General features: G+C 44.5%; 1 protein-coding gene across 5 annotated transcripts in view; it reads right to left on the bottom strand.

Moving 5' to 3' along the window:
• Positions 1–16,043, bottom strand: part of asmtl (acetylserotonin O-methyltransferase-like) — a 61,058-nt gene that overhangs the window by 22,901 nt on the left and 22,114 nt on the right. For all 5 annotated transcript variants that reach the window (XM_078222483.1, XM_078222484.1, XM_078222487.1 and 2 more), the window contains exons 6-8: positions 15,391–15,455; positions 11,988–12,096; positions 992–1,409 (exon numbers count right to left, since the gene is read on the bottom strand). In XM_078222483.1, coding sequence (XP_078078609.1) covers positions 992–1,409; positions 11,988–12,096; positions 15,391–15,455 — 592 coding nt within the window. The remainder of the gene's footprint in view (positions 1–991; positions 1,410–11,987; positions 12,097–15,390; positions 15,456–16,043) is intronic.

The raw sequence follows: 16,043 nt of genomic DNA on the forward strand, positions 1-16,043 counted from the left end.
GAGCCTAGACTTTAGGTAAACATACAAACGTGAATAAACACAACCAGGTTTGCTCCAAGCTACTCGACAAAAGAATTGTACTTTTCCTTTCAATACCCATTCCACATTTTTCCGTCTGCATTGAAATCTAATTAGAGTCATAGAGCAATAGAATCATAGAATCCCTACACGACAGAAGGAGGCCCCATTCGGCCCATCTGCACCAAACACATCCCACCCAGGCCCTATTCCTGTAACCCCACACATTTATCCGGCTAATCCCCCTGACACTACGGTCAATTTAGCATGGCCAATCAACCTACTCAATGCACATCTTTGGACTGTGGGAGGAAACCGGAGCACATGGAGGAAACCCATGCAGACACGGGGAGAAAGTGCAAATTCCACAGTCACCCGAGGCCGGAATTGTACCTGGGTCCCTGGCTCTGTGAAGCAGCAATGGTAACCACTGTGCCACCGTGCTGCCCCTAATGCAGCATGGAAGTGGGCCCTTTGGCCCAACTGGTTCATGCCGACCATGGTGCCCTCCCAGCTAGTCCCAATTGCCTGTATTTGGCCCATATCCCGCTAATCCTTTCCCATCCATGTATTTATCAATTCTTGCCACTGTTTTGATCAGAGATGCTGCCAACCTTCAGAAGCCATGCTGAAAGGTCCATTTCTCCCATAAGCTTGGACAAGGAGGCAACACAGTCAAGCTCAATCCAGTGGTTCTGGAAAGTGCTTTTGCACTTTCCAGGAGTCTTTGGATTGCAATTAGGAGAGGAGAAATGACTGCTTCGCTCTCGTGAAATCAGCGAGGTATTTGCACACACCATCTGCTGTTTCAGCTGACTGAATATGGAATTCAAATCAAAATCGAGAACAGCACTGCCCGCATGGGTTAACATTACAGATGGCCGATGCTTTTACCCCGAGAACATCTGTCAAATTTGCTTAACATCTTCAAAATAAAACATGCTCACAATTTTAATCCACATCCGCCTATTACCTTTGATGCTTTAAAACCATCCACCACATCTGCGATTTTATGAAGCCATTTAAGATTTATCTCACTCGTGGTGGAGGCACCTGGCAGAGTGTGCTGCAGTTCCGCTGACCCCTTTGCCTCAGCAATGCTGGGGCTACTTAACATCTCCTCTGATGCTGCCACTTGGTCAGATTTCAGTTTCTTTTCTGCTGCCTCGTCCTCCTTGTGGTTTGCAGGGTCACGCTGAAGATCACTGAGGCTGTTCGCGTTGGGGATGGAGCAGTCTGCACTCCACTGACTTACAGCCGTGTTGTAGATTTCACCCAGCTTCTTGCAGAAGTGATTTAAGGGAAATCCTACAACATTCAAAAAGTCCCCACGAACATACTCAACCAGCATTCCACCAAGCGCCTGAATTCCATAGCCACCTGCCTTATCCCTGAAAGGAAAAGGAACAGAATACTACATGAAAAACTACTTATCCAATATATGGCATGTTGCTTTTGTGATGATACTGTGCTATTAGTATATTTTATGTTGAGGAGGACTGCTTTAAGATTCAGTGCTTTTACAAGGGAGCCAGGTTGTTTGGAAGGAATGTAGCAGATGCTGAGAAAGCAGGATAATTACTCATTTTAGCCATGTGTTTACTTAGCAGAAGGCTTAATGGGGTGTTTTTTGATTTGATTTGATTTATTATTGTCACATGTATTGACATAGTGAAAAGCATTGTTTCTTGTGCGCTATACAAAGCATACCGTTCATAGAGAAGGAAACGAGAAGAGTTCAGAATGTAGTGTTACAGTCATAGCTAGGGTGTAGAGAAAGGTCAACTTAATGCAAGGTCAATCTAATCAAAAGCCTGACAGCAGCAGGGAAGAAGCTGCTCTTGAGTCGGCTGGTACATGATCTCAGACTTTTGTATCTTTTTCCCGATGGAGGAAGATGGAAGAGAGAATGTCCAGGGTGCATGGTGTCCTTAATTATGCTGTAGACAGAGTCAATGGATGGGAGGCTGGTTTGCGTGATGGATTGGGCGACATTCACGACCTTTTGTAGTTCCTTGTGGTCTTGGGCAGAGCAGAACCATACCAAGTTGTGATACAACCAGAAAGAATGCATGGTGCATCTGTAAAGGTTGGTGAGAGTCATAGCTGACATGCCAAATTTATTTTTATTAAAGTAATAGGGTGAGTTAAGATACAGGGACCGAGTCATGTGATATTAGAAATGGGAGGAGCTAGGTTTGTAGCAGAAAAGCAGTTTCATTTTCATTTTAAAAAAAAGAGCATTTGCTGCCGACAGCTGGCGAAAAAGAAGTCTCTCTTTCTCCAGAAGCTTTATGAAAGCTCGAGAGCTGTTATCCAAGTCAGAGCAAGTATAACTCTGCTGTCTAACTATTTTGAAAGTGAGGTTTAAGTCTAAGAGAAGTATTGCTTAATTGGAACTGAATAGTAATAAGTTAGATGTTAAGAGTTTGTTTCTTTTCATGTTTGAAGATTGATCAATGGTTAAGAGTTAAACTGTTCCATTTTGTTAGAGGTATACTTAAACTGTATTATGAATAAAGTTAATTTGATAAAAAGATTCCTAATTTGTCAATGGAATCACTTCTGAGGTGCAGTATACTTTCCTCACATTTATGTCAAAATTGAAAAATTGTTGGGGTCTCATCTGGCTTTCTAATATACCATGGGGTTTCTGATCTGGCATCCTAACACTTCTCAAAACACTATAAGAACTAGAAAAAAACTATCAGAAAAAAAACTACAGAAGGGCTAATTTTAAAACATCATAATTCATGGAATGTGGGTTTTGCTGGCTAGCCCAACATTTGTAACCCATCCCTAATTCCCCTTGAGAAGGTGGTAGTGAGCTGCCTTCAAAGAATCCCTACTGTGCAGAAAGAGGCCATCCAGCCCATCAAATCTGTACCGTGGGTGGCACGGTAGCACAGTGGGCGGCATGGTAGCACAGTGGTTAGCACTGCTGCTTCACAGCTCCAGGGACCTGGGTTCGATTCCCGGCTTGGGTCACTGTCTGTGTGGAGTTTTCACATTCTCCTCGTGTCTGCGTGGGTTTCCTCCGGGTGCTCCGGTTTCCTCCCACAGTCCAAAGATGTGCGGGTTAGGTTGATTGGCCGTGCTAAAATTGCCCCTTAGTGTCGAGATGGGTAGGTTAGAAGGATTAGTGGGTAAAATATGTAGGGATATGGGTGTAGGGCCTGGGTGGGATTGTGGTCGGTGTAGACTCGATGGGCCGAATGGCCTCTTTCTACACTGTAGGGTTTCTATGATTTCTATGACTCTCTGAAAGAGCATCTCACCCAGGCCCTCCCCTCCGCCCTGTCCCTGTAACCCATTTACCATGGCTAAGCCATTTAACCTACACACCTTCTTGAACCACAGCAGTCCCATATGGTGCAGGTACATTCGAGTAGCTTGGAGCAAACCTGTTTGTGCTTATTCACGTTTGTATGTTTACCTAAAGTCTAGGCTCTGCTAAATATCATGAATCGTGGAACAATAGTTGGTTGTTGATGTTGAAATGCACTTTGAGCCTTTTTTAAAAGTGAGTTGGAAGCCTTTCAAACAGAGCTTTGTATGTTAATTTTGAAGTGGCCGTCATCCAACATTTTAACATGTCGACCATCCACAGTTATATGGTTACGTTTGTTATATTGAATAGTAAGCTCATCACCAATCTCCTTTACATTTTTTTGATTCTATCTTTTCTCAGTAGCTAACCATAATGTTTTGAATACCTTTACAGGTCTTATTCACAGCTTCTAAGTTGAAAGTGTTTGATGTATTCAGCGCACAACAAGGATTACATGTTTCAGAAGTTGCTCAGAGATTAGCGGCCACATTTGAAGGGACAGAACGCCTCTTGGATGCCTGTGTTAGTGAGGGAATTCCAGAATTTTGACCCCGTGACAGTGAGGGAACGGTGGTATATTTCCAAGTCAGGATGGTGAGTGGCTTGGAGGGCAAGTTCCAGGTGGTGGTATTACAATATATCTGCTGCCTTTGTCCTTCTAGATCTGTAGAAGACAACTTGCAGCCCGGGGGCCACCTGCGGCCCATCTGGGGTCTGAGTGTGGGCCACGACACATTTTGTTGACCATTGCCCAAATGTAGGGTTGCCAAATTTCGCATAGTTTTTTCCTCCTGATAAGACTGAAGTGATACATAGGTAAAGCAAGGGCAAGTGACTTGCTCTGACTTGGATAACAAGTGCCTTACTTCACTTGCCCTTGACTGTCGGAGCCATGCGTTCCCTCTGCATCCAAAATGTAAATATTTATTCTATTTTTACCATTTGGAGTTGATAATAGTTGCATAAGTATATTTATGATTAAGTGTTTTCTATAAAATGTGTAGCCTCAGAGTACGACCCTTTAGAACTGAGAGGAGGAGGAATTTCTTCAGCCTGAGGGGTGGTGAATCTGTGGAATTCATTGCCACAGAAGGCTGTGGAGGCCAGATCATTGAGTGCATTTAAGACAGATATAGATAGGTTCTTGATTGGTAAGGGGGTCAAAGGTTATAGGGAAAAAGCGGGAGAATGGGGTTGATAAACCTATCAGCTATGATTGAATGGCGGAGCAGACTAAATGGGCTGAATGGCCTAATTCTGCTCCTATATCTTATGGTCTTATAACTCGTTACGAAATACTCAGTGTGTAATAAACGTATTTGATTTTATTCATGTGGTCATGTTAAGTGAACATGTCAAATTTCAACCTTGCTGCTCACTAGCCTAGGTTGCCCATCACTTTTCTAGAGGGTGGCGGTCATGGGTTTAGAAAGAGCTGTCAAAAGAGCCCTGCTGAGTTCCTGCAGTGAATTTTGTTAGTTGGTACACAATGCTGCCATTGGTGTCGGTGGTGGAGAGACTGAATGTTGTGGTCAGGGTGCCAATGAAGTCATCTGCTTTGTCTTGGATGTTATCCAGCTTCTTGAGTGTTGTTGGAGCTGCACTTACCCAGGCAAGTGGGGAGTTTCCATTACGCTCCTGACTTGCGCCTTGTAGATGGTGGAAAAAGGTTTAGGGAGCCAGGAGGTCCATTACTCACTGCAGGATTCCTAGCCCCTGACTTACTCTTGTCACCATGGTTTTTAAATTTCTAGTCTATTTCAGTTTCTGGTCAATAGTAATCCCCTGGATGTAGGCAGTGGGAGATTCAGCGATGATAATGCCACTGCATGTCAAGGAGTAATGGTTAGATTCTCCCTTAATGGAGATGATCATTGCCTGGCACTTGTGTGCCAGAAATGTTACTTCACTTGTCAGGTCAAGCCTACACTTTGCTCAGGTCTTGATGCATTTAGAAATGGACTGCTTCAGTTCTGTGGAATCATCAGCAAATCTCCCCACTCCTGGCCTTATGATGGCGGGAAAGTCATTGATGGAGCAGCTAAAGGCGGTTGGACCTCGGACATTACCCTGAGGAACTCCTGGAGCGATGTCCCAGAACGGAGATGGTTGACCTCCAACCACCACAACCATCTTCCTTTCTACCAGACATGACTCCAACAGCAGAGAATTTTTCCTGATTCCCATTGATTCCAGTTTCGCTAGGGCTGTTTGATGCCACACTTGGGTCAAATGGTGCCTTGATGTCAAGGGCAGTCACTCTCACCTCATCTCTGGAGTTCAGCTCTTTTGTCCATGTTTGAATCAAGGCTGTGATGAGGTCAGGACTTGAGTGACACATTAGCAAGGTTCAAGGTGTATCTTGATAGACGCATGAACGGGAGGTGAACAGAAGGATAGAAACCACGTATCGGCGCAGGCTTGAAGGGTCTGTTCCTGTGCTGTATTTTACTTTGTTCTTTGACTCTGGTGGAACTCAAACTGAGCGTCAGTGAGTAGACTCTTCCTCAACAAGTACCGCTGGATAGCAATGTCTGTCACTCTGCTGATGATCGAGAGTAGATTAACAGGGCAGTAACTGGCTGGGTTGGTTGGTCCTGTTTTTTGTGTACACGACATACCTTGGCAACTTCCCACATTGAAAACACTGGTATCTGTCCAGCAATGAGTATCTGAAAGACAGGCTATCACTTATGAAAGCATCATCAGATGGGAATACCCGATCAGATATTATCTGCATTTTGACCCAAGGTTTCCACCACAGTGATAAACTGGCAAGCAGATTGCAGCAAGTAGAGTAATCATTAACCATTGAGTATGCAACTCTGTAGATGACCGAAGAAGTCCAGCTGTGAGATTATAGGCAATAGGGTTTACTTACAGAGTTACCATGTTACAATTTTGAGAGAGAGGACAAAAATACAAGTGTTAGAATCAATAAAATAAATGGAAAATGGCAGGCAATTAGCTCCAGAGTAAACATGTCAAAATAATTCTGAAGTTCACTCTATGGCTAAGTGAGTCTCCATTTAACACTATAAAAATGAAATGTTGCACTCAAACGTGGGTCAACTAACGCTGTGGATGAAGACACTCAAACTCTTGAATTATTGTACAACAAATCTCCTTTATTGTACTCTAAAGTTAAAGTTTAAAAAGTTTATTTATTAGTCACAAGTAAGGCTTGTGAAGTTACTGTGAAATTCCCTTAGTCGCGACACTATGGCACCTGTTCGGGTCAATGCACTTAACTAGTGTGGTGGACCTCAGTTGTGCCTTTGTCCTATTTGGACCACCGTTGTGTGCGTTTGTCATACCTGGACACACCCCCTTCCGGTTTGGTTCCTCCCCTGTGGCTGTCTCCTCCCCCTTGTTCAGTCCAGGTCGGTTATTTGTTGGGATCTGCTCCTGATTCTGTTGTGAATAAAAGCCTACACTTGTATTGGCACACCGGTAGTCTTTCGCCTTATTGATAGCGCATCAACTAGCACATCTTTCGGACTGTGGGAAGAAACCGGAGCACCCGGAGGAAACCCACGCAGACATGGGGAGAATGTGCAAACTCCACACAGACAGTGACCCAAGCTGGAACCCAGGTCCCTGGAGCTATGAGGCAGCAGTGCTCACCACTCTGCCGCCATGCCGCTCCGCAAGCTACCACAGAAATATCAACCTCTACTGCACAAACTTTGGTACACAAGTTACCAAACTTTGTTTACACAAAGTATTCAACTTCTGTCTTACTTTGTTATACACAAAGCATTTAACTTCTCACTTACTTCATTATACACACAGTATCTAATCTCTGACCTACTTCATCATACACAAAGTACTCAAAAGGTGTCAAAAGCTTCACAAAATATCCAAGCTCACAACTTTGACTTAGATATTACCCGTGGCGAGGTGGGGTAATCAGACTTCCTCCTAATGGGCTTTGTTCCGATGTCTCCGAGTCCCAGACTTGAGGTCTTGCTGCTTCTTCTGCAGTAGTTGGTCTCAGGTTACGGCTCCCAATGTCTTTTTGTCTCTCCTTCTTATACAGACCTTGCTGGCACTGACCATGCCTCCAGTCATATCCTCACGGGGCAAGCAGAAATCAATCACTGGTTTTTGGTCACAAATGCTCAAGAGTTGCCTCTCTCTCTCAGGAGTCGTATTTCTCTCAGGAGTACAACACAGACAGGAATCTGTCTTCAATCATTGTCTATTCAAAGCATTGCAATAGAACGTAGAACATAGAAACATAGAAAAACTACAGCACAAACAGGCCCTTCGGCCCACAAGTTGTGCCGAACACATCCCTACCTTCTAGACCTACCTATAACCCTCCATCCTATTAAGCTCCATGTACTCATCCAGGAGTCTCTTAAAAGACCCTATTGAGTTCGCCTCCACCACCACTGACGGCAGCCGATTCCACTCGCCCACCACCCTCTGTGTGAAAAACTTACCCCTCACATTTCCCCTGTACCTACCCCCCAGCACCTTAAACCTGTGTCCTCTCGTAGCAGACATTTCCACCCTGGGAAAAAGCCTCTGAGAGTCCACCCGATCTATGCCTCTCAACATCTTATACACCTCTATGAGGTCTCCTCTCATCCTTCGTCTCTCCAAGGAGAAAAGACCGAGCTCCCTCAGCCTATCCTCATAAGGCATGCCACTCAATCCAGGCAACATCCTTGTAAATCTCCACTGTCCAATATCCTTGTAAATCGCCACTGTCCAACTAGTTCCTGTGCCTGTTCTTCACTGCATAGTCTCCACGCAGCCTTGCTGCTCCCACAGTCCCGAGCCTGATATATAGTTAGCTCCTTTAACCATTAGGCTTTGCTGATGTCTTCACTTTGCTGGTGTCTTAATGAACACCCATCTGGGTACAGAGGATACATAAAACATACGCTATAACCATCATCTCTTCACAGTCAGTGGCGCTATCATCGCAGAATCTCACACTGCCTATATCCAAGGGGTTACCATTAACCAAAAACTGAAATAGACTAGGCATTTAAAAACCACAATTACAAGAGCAAGTCAGAGCTCAGGAAGCCTGCAGCGAGTAACTCACCTCCTGACTCCCCAAAGCCTGTCTACCATCAAAGCAAAAGTCAAGACTGTGATGGGATACTCTTCACTTATCTGGATGAATGCCGCTCCATCACTCAAGAAGCTTGATATCATCCAGAACAAAGCTGAAGACTTCATTGGCATCTCATTCACAAACATTCACTCCCTCCACCACTGACAGCAGTGGCAGCATTGTATACCATCGACAAGTTGCACTGCAGGAACACACCAAGACTCCTCTGACAGCACTTTCTAAATCCATGACCGCTACTATCTAGGACAGTGATGGGCAATGTAGGCTAGTGAGACTGCCGTACAAAAGACTCCCCCCCACCCCCAACCATCTTAGTAGGGGCTATTTTCCACTGTTAAAGCTGACTCCAACTTTTACAAGTTAGCTTCACTTAAGAAAACAAATACATTTCACATAAGACAATGATACACCTTCCTAACACTTCACAGCAACATACTTGACATCACTCAAATGGTGTTGCTGTAAATTCAGTGCAAACGTTGCACAGAAATTCCGGATACAAATATCACTGATTAACAGCTAACTAACTGACCTGGCCTGGTATGCACGCTACTGATCAAACATGACTTGTTCCAATCAATAATGCTCTGGTATCACAATGTCCACAGGTACATCATGTTCGTAAAATCTAACATAAGATAATAGCTGGTCAAACTCAGATACTTTTAAGGTCACACAGAGCTGTAAGATGTGCATTCATACCTACAATTATCCATGGCAGTGAGAGACCTATCTCAATTAGTATTTATAAAGCGTGGGTAATGTAGCAAATGTCCCATTATTCTACATGGTCATAATCAGGCAAAACAATGGCCAGCAAAGAAGGTGATATTAGGAGGAGTGACCACAACTTTGATTAGAAGTGGGTATATGAAGATCTAAAAGAAAATAGGGGGCTTGGAGAAGCAGCAATGTTTAAGGAGGGGCATTCAGAGCAAGGAACCAAGTTGATGGGCTGGCAACCAATTCAAAACAAAAGATTTGCTTCAGTTTCACTCATATCACCAATCTTCTCTGATCTCAAGAAGAACTTACATAAAACACGATGGAACGTTTCAGAGAAGAAGTATATCTTTGCATACAATAGTTTAAATTTCATGGAATGGTTTTATCAGTACAGAAAGTTGAGTGGGCTGCATATCATGTGCACTAAACACCAGCTAAGTTCCCAGACTGGCAGTCCCATCACATGAAGCTCTGCACTAACTCAAAACTTACGAGAGCATGACGCAGCGTTGGCCATTTAAGGATAAACTTTTGTTCACAATGTAATGGAGAACACATGTTTCGAAGACTCGCAACCCTTTAAGAGAAAAAAAATTCTCATCTCATCAAATAATCTGTTTGGGAATGTTCATCTGCCAGGATACAAAGAACGAAGAAAATTACAGCACAGGAACAGGCCCTTCGGCCCTCCAAGCCTGCACCGACCATGCTGCCCGACTTAACTAAAACCCCCTACTCTTCTGGGAACCATATCCCTCTATTCCCATCCTATTCATGTATTTGTCAAGACGCCCCTGAAAAATCACTACCGTATCCGCCTCCACTACCTCACCCAGCAACGAGTTTCGGGCATCCACCATCCTCTGTGTAAAAAACCTGCCTTGTGCATCTCCTTTAAACCTTGCCCCTCGCACCTTAAACCTGTGCCCCCTAGTAATTGACTCTTCCACCCTGGGAAAAAGCTTCTGACTATCCACTCTGTCCATGCCTCTCATAATCTTGTAGACTTCCATCAGGTCGCCCCTCACCCTCCGTTGTTCCAGTGAGAACAAACCAAGTTTCTCCAACCTCTCCTCATAGTTAATGCCCTCCATACCAGGCAATATCCTGGTAATTCTTTTCTGTACCCTCTCCCAAGCCTCCACATCCTCACAGAACTCCCCCAATCTTCTTCCAGGTAGTGCCATGAAACCTTTTGTATCGCCCAGGAGAGCCAGATGTGGCCTCTGTTTAATAAAAGACAGTTCTTCTGCGTTAGCCATGGCTCAGTGGTTAACCCTGTTGCTCTAAATCAAACATTTATTTTTTAATTTATTTATTAATGTCACAAGTAGGCTTACATTAATACTGCGAAAATCCTCTAGTCACCACACTCCAGTGCCTGTTCGGGAACTGAGGGAGAATTTAGCATGGCCAATGCACCTAACCAGCGCGTCTTTTGGACTGTGGGAGGAAATCAGAGCACCCAGAAGAAACTCACGCAGACACGGGGAGAATGTGCAAACTCCACACAGACAGTGACCTAAGCCTGGAATCGAACTTGGATCCCTGGTGCTGTGAGGCAGCAGTGCTAACCACTGTGCCAACACTGTGTCAACCACTGTGGGTTCAATATCCCCCCAGAGACATGAGCACAATATCTAGACTGACATGCCAATGCAGTACTGAGAGAGTGCTGCACAGTCAGAAGAACTGTCTTTTGTTAAACTGAGGCCTCATCTGACTCTCAGGGTGATGCAAAAGGTTCCATGGCACTATCTGGAAGAACTGGGGGAACGCTCTGAGGTATCCTGGCAGATAAACATCCCCAAACAGATTATTTGATGAGATGAGAACTTTTTTCCTCTTAGAGGATTGAGAGTCTTCGGAACACGTGTCCTCGAAAAGCAGTGGAAACAGAGGGTGGGATTTTTCCGTCTCACCTGCCATGGGAATTGTGGCAGGTGGGGCACGGACCATGCAACGGTCCGTTGATCTCGGGTGGGATTTTCCGGTCTTGGGGGTGAGCACGGCCGGAAAATCCCACCCAGAATCTTTGAATATCTTTAAGACAGAAGGAGATAGGTTCTTGATAAGCAAGGGGGTGAAAGGTTATTAGGGGTAGGCAAGAATGTGGAGTTGAGGTTACAATCAGATCCAGTTCCAAATTCTCATTGAATGGCAAAGCAGGATCGAAGGGCCAAGAGGCCTAATTCGTATGCATATCCGTACGTATGATTAGCACAATGATGTTCATGGTAGCAATGTTTCCTCCACAATAACAATCACCACAAATATCAACAGGACTTTTCTTTGGAATATCCTGAGGATGTATGTGAAAGATTGTGTGTGCTATTTTGAACTTGATATAAACTGGCTGTTTGGCTGGCTGAAGGAACTGGTAGGAAAGATTTCTTGGACAGGGAGTCGCCATTCATATCTTAACAGATAAAAGCAAATTACTGCGGATGCTGGAATCTGAAACTAAAAGAGAAAATGCTCGAAAATCTCAGCAGGTCTGGCAGCATCTGTGAGGAGTGAAAAGTGCTGACATTTCGTGTCCAGATGACCCTTTGTCAAAGCTAAAAGACATAGAAAGTGGGAGATATTTATACTGCAGGGGGAGGGAATGAAAGATGAAATCTTTCCTGCTGAGATTTTCCAGCATTTTCTCTTTTGGTTTCATCTCTTAAAAAAAAACAGCCATGGTAGATTCCGCAACATTGCTAACTGGAACAAGGGCAAAGAGACCCTTTTGTGTTCTAAAATGGAGAACTCTTTGCAATATCTTACTCTGAACATTATCAATGGGTATAGGAATGTGTCTGCACATACATTGGCTCACCACTGTGTATATACTCCCAGAGAAGTTCTTCGGACAGATCTGAAAACTTTACTTTTGTTTCTTCATAAAAAGCAACAATATCGGTCTCCAATTGGTTATCTGGAACAATAATATTGATTTGCATTTTTCAGTTTCTCTATCTCTTGCACTTGAGGTTAAGTATTATATTAATACATTCATCACACACTTGCAGTGCCAAAAAGTCAACACTAACTTCAGTGAATAATAGCTCAGTTCTCTCAATAAGGGCATAAGACATATTCAAATCACATAAAATCATTGCACTATGTAAAGTAAAACACAGAAGTAAAACACAGGGGCGGCACGGTGGCACAGTGGTTAGCACTGCTGCCTCACAGCACCAGAGACATAGGTTTGATTACCGGCTTGGATCACTGTCTGTGTGGAGTCTGCACGTTCTCCCTGTGTCTGCGTGGGTTTCCTCCGGGTGCTCCAGTTTCCTCCCACAGTCTGAAGGATGTGCTGGTTAGGTGCATTGACCCAAACAGGCGGCGGAGTGTGGCGACTAGGAGAATTTCACAGTTGCTTCATTGCAGTGTTAATGTAAGCCTTACTTGTGACTAAAAAATAAACTTTACTTTACTTTAGAAACGTAGAAGATAGGAACAGGAGGAGGCCGTTTGGCCCTTCGAGCCTGCTCAGCCATTCATCAGGATCATAGCTGATCATCCTGCTAGTCCTGCTTTTTCCCTTTAACCTTTGATCCATTCATTCCGGTGCTATATCCAGCCCCCTCTTGAATACCTTTGAGATGAAACAGGCCATTGCATTCAGTAGTTTGTGACCTATTATTTTATTTCTTAAAAGGTTGCACTTTCAGTAACAACTCAATATATTAAATATCTTGTTTAACTAACTAATAGTGCCGTAGAGACTAGTAAAATCCTTTGCCCTGGCAACAAATTCCGAGGATGGGAGAAGAACGTAACAAAGGTGCCTCAGGAGGGGTGGGGTCGGGGCTGGTCCAGGAGGCCAACGATCGGGGAGTGGGAGGGGGTTGCATGGCCAGTGATGCGGAGTCGCGGGGCTGGCTAGTGATCGAGCTGGCCAGCGATTGGGAGGTTGGCAGTGTGGGCTACTGCACGTGCACTGATCTCGGCGCTGACAGATCGGCGCATGCACGGTGGCCCGCTCAGCGCTATGCTGCCGGCCTCTTAGTGGGAATAGGCCCTGCCCACTGATTTTTAGCATGATTCACGCTAGTGCACCCTGCAGTGCACAGAGTGTGGGAGATTCATTCTGAAAATCCCGCTGAAAAAAAACAGTGGGGTTTGCTCCAGTTTTTACACAAATTCGGCACTTCGAATCTTTTTGGGAGAATCCCACTAGAAAGTTAATGGCAGTGTTAAATTACGAAGGCATATTGCTTACACGTGTCATGCATTTCCTTGGCTTTAAGAGATCAAAGTCTGATCTAATCAAGATCTTTAAAATTAAAAGCCAAGCACAATTTTTTTCGTATTCATTCATGGGACATGGGTGTCGTTGGCTGGCCAGCATTTATTGTCCATTCCTAGTTGCCCTTGAGAAGGTGGTGGTGAGCTGCCTTCTTCCAACGGAGTGGCTTGCTCGGCCATGTCAGTGGGCAGTTGAGAGTCAACCACATTGCTGTGGTTCTGAAGTCACATGTAGGCCAGACCGGGTAAGGACGGCAGATTTCCTTCCCTAAACAACATTAGTGGACCAGATGGGTTTTCCTGACAATCGACAATGGCTTAATGGTCACCAGTAGATTCTTAATTCCAGATTTCGTTTTATTGAATTCAAATTCCACTGTGGCGGAACTCATACCCGGGTCCCTAGAACGTTAGCTCAGTTTCTGGATGAATAGTCCAGCGATAATACCACTGGGCCATCGCCTCCCCTAATAATATTAATTGTCTTGGGGATGAGCGGGGTGGGGGGGCGGGCTGGATTAAAAGGAAAAAGGGATCAGAACCTTGAACACAGGAGTTGGGGCGTCTTGTTGAAGTTGTACAAGACATTGGTAAGGCCACACTTGGAATACTGTGTATGGATCTGGTCACCCTATTAGAGAAAGAATTTATTAAATTAGAAAGAGTGCAGAAAAGATTTACTGGGATGTTACCGGGACTAAATGGTTTGAGTTATAAAGAGAGGCTGGATAGACTGGAACTTTTTTTCCTGGATCGTGGGACATTTAGGGTTGGTCTTATAGAAGTCTAGAAAATAATGAGGGGCATTGATGAGGTGGGAAGTCAACATCTTCTCCCAACGGAGGAGAATCTAAAACTAGAGGGCATAGGTTTAAGGTGAGAGGGGAGAGATGCAAAAGGGTTCAGAAGGGCATTTTTTCCACAGAGAGGGTGGCGAGTGTCTGGAACGAGCAGCCAGAGGTAGTGGTAGAGGCGGGTACAATTTTGTCTTTTAAAAAGCATTTGGACAGTTACTTGGGTAAGATTGGTATAGAGGGATATGAGCCAAACACGGGCAATTGGGGCTAGCTTAATGCTAAAAACTGGGCGGCATGGATAAGTTGGGCCAAAGGGCCTATTTTCATGCTGTAAACCTCTAGACTCTCTAACCATAAAATTAGAACTAGGCTAATTCACTTCCCAAAAGGCCACAGATACATCAGCGACTGAGATGAACAGACTGATAAGTTAAAGTTTCAAGTTTATTTATTAGTCACAAGCAGGCTTACATTAACACTGCAATCAAGTTACTGTGAAAGTCCCCGAGTCGGCACACTCCGATGCTTGTACAGGTACACTGAAGGAAAATTTAGCATGGCCAAAGAGGTGCGGGTTGATTGGCCAGCTAAATTGACCCTAGTTTCGGGGGGATTAGCAGAGTAAATGTGGGGTGACAGGGGATAGGATGGGATTGTTGTCGGTGCAGGCTTGATGGGCCAAAAGGTCTCCTTCTGCATTGTAGAGGTTCTATGATTCAATGCACCCAACTAGCACATCTCTTGGACAGTGGGAGGAAACCGGAGCACCTGGAGGAAACCCACGCAAACACAGGGAGAATGCGTGGACTCCACACAGTCACCCAAGCCGGGAATCGAATCCGGGTCCTTGGCGCTGTGAGACAGCAGAGGTAACCACTGTTGTTAGCTAAATACATCAAGGGTGTTGAACTGAGACAGGTAAATGGAGGTGAGCTAAGGAACAACCGTTATCTAACTGAATAGTAGAACAGGTTTGAAGGACCAACCTAAAAGTCATGGAAGTGTTCTTAATTTGCTTACAATCACTTATTAAACAAGTGGAAATTAAACAGCATGAATACAATGACCATTCACAGCACATACTGAAAAACACCATTCTCAAAGCCTAATTAAAAAGGAACAAACAGCGAAAGAAATAATAAAGTGGGCAATTCTGTGGTAAACATACAAATAATCACCATTTTTGCAGCTGCATTGGACAATTACAACCCCGGTGTAGACGCTATGCTCACGATTGCTTAATCTAAAGAATAGAAAATACACAAAACATTACAACTTGGCAATAGCTGCACACGCAAGCAGTGCTTAAAAATTATCACAAAAGCAAACTATTTCAGCTGCTGGATAGACTTGAAAGGTCAGATGGAATTTTCCTAGAAAATGACCGGGACGGCATAGTGACACAGTGGTTAGCACTGCTGCCTCTCAGCGTCAGGGATTCAATTCTGGCCTGGGTCACTGTGCGGAATCTGCACGTTCTCCCTGTGTCTGCATGGGTTTCCTCCAGGTGCTCCGGTTTCCTTCCACACTACAAAGATGTGTGGGGTTAGGTTGATTGGCCATGCTAAATTGCCCTTTAGTGTCAGGGGATTAGCAGGATAAATATGTGGGGTTACGGGAATACAGCCTGGGTGGGATTGTGGTCAGTGCAGACTCGATGGGCCGAATGGCCTCCTTCTGCACTGTAGGGATTCTATGACCAAGTGTCATTTTGGGCGAGAAAACCGGGGTAATTGGTGCCGGCATGTCCAACATGAATCTGATTGCAATCTCAACACACTTAATTATTTTTTGGGAGAGGGCTGAGTTTTCCACCAGTTCTGAGGGGGGG

Source organism: Mustelus asterias, chromosome 10, assembly GCF_964213995.1.
Source record: "Mustelus asterias chromosome 10, sMusAst1.hap1.1, whole genome shotgun sequence".
NCBI lineage: Eukaryota > Metazoa > Chordata > Chondrichthyes > Carcharhiniformes > Triakidae > Mustelus > Mustelus asterias.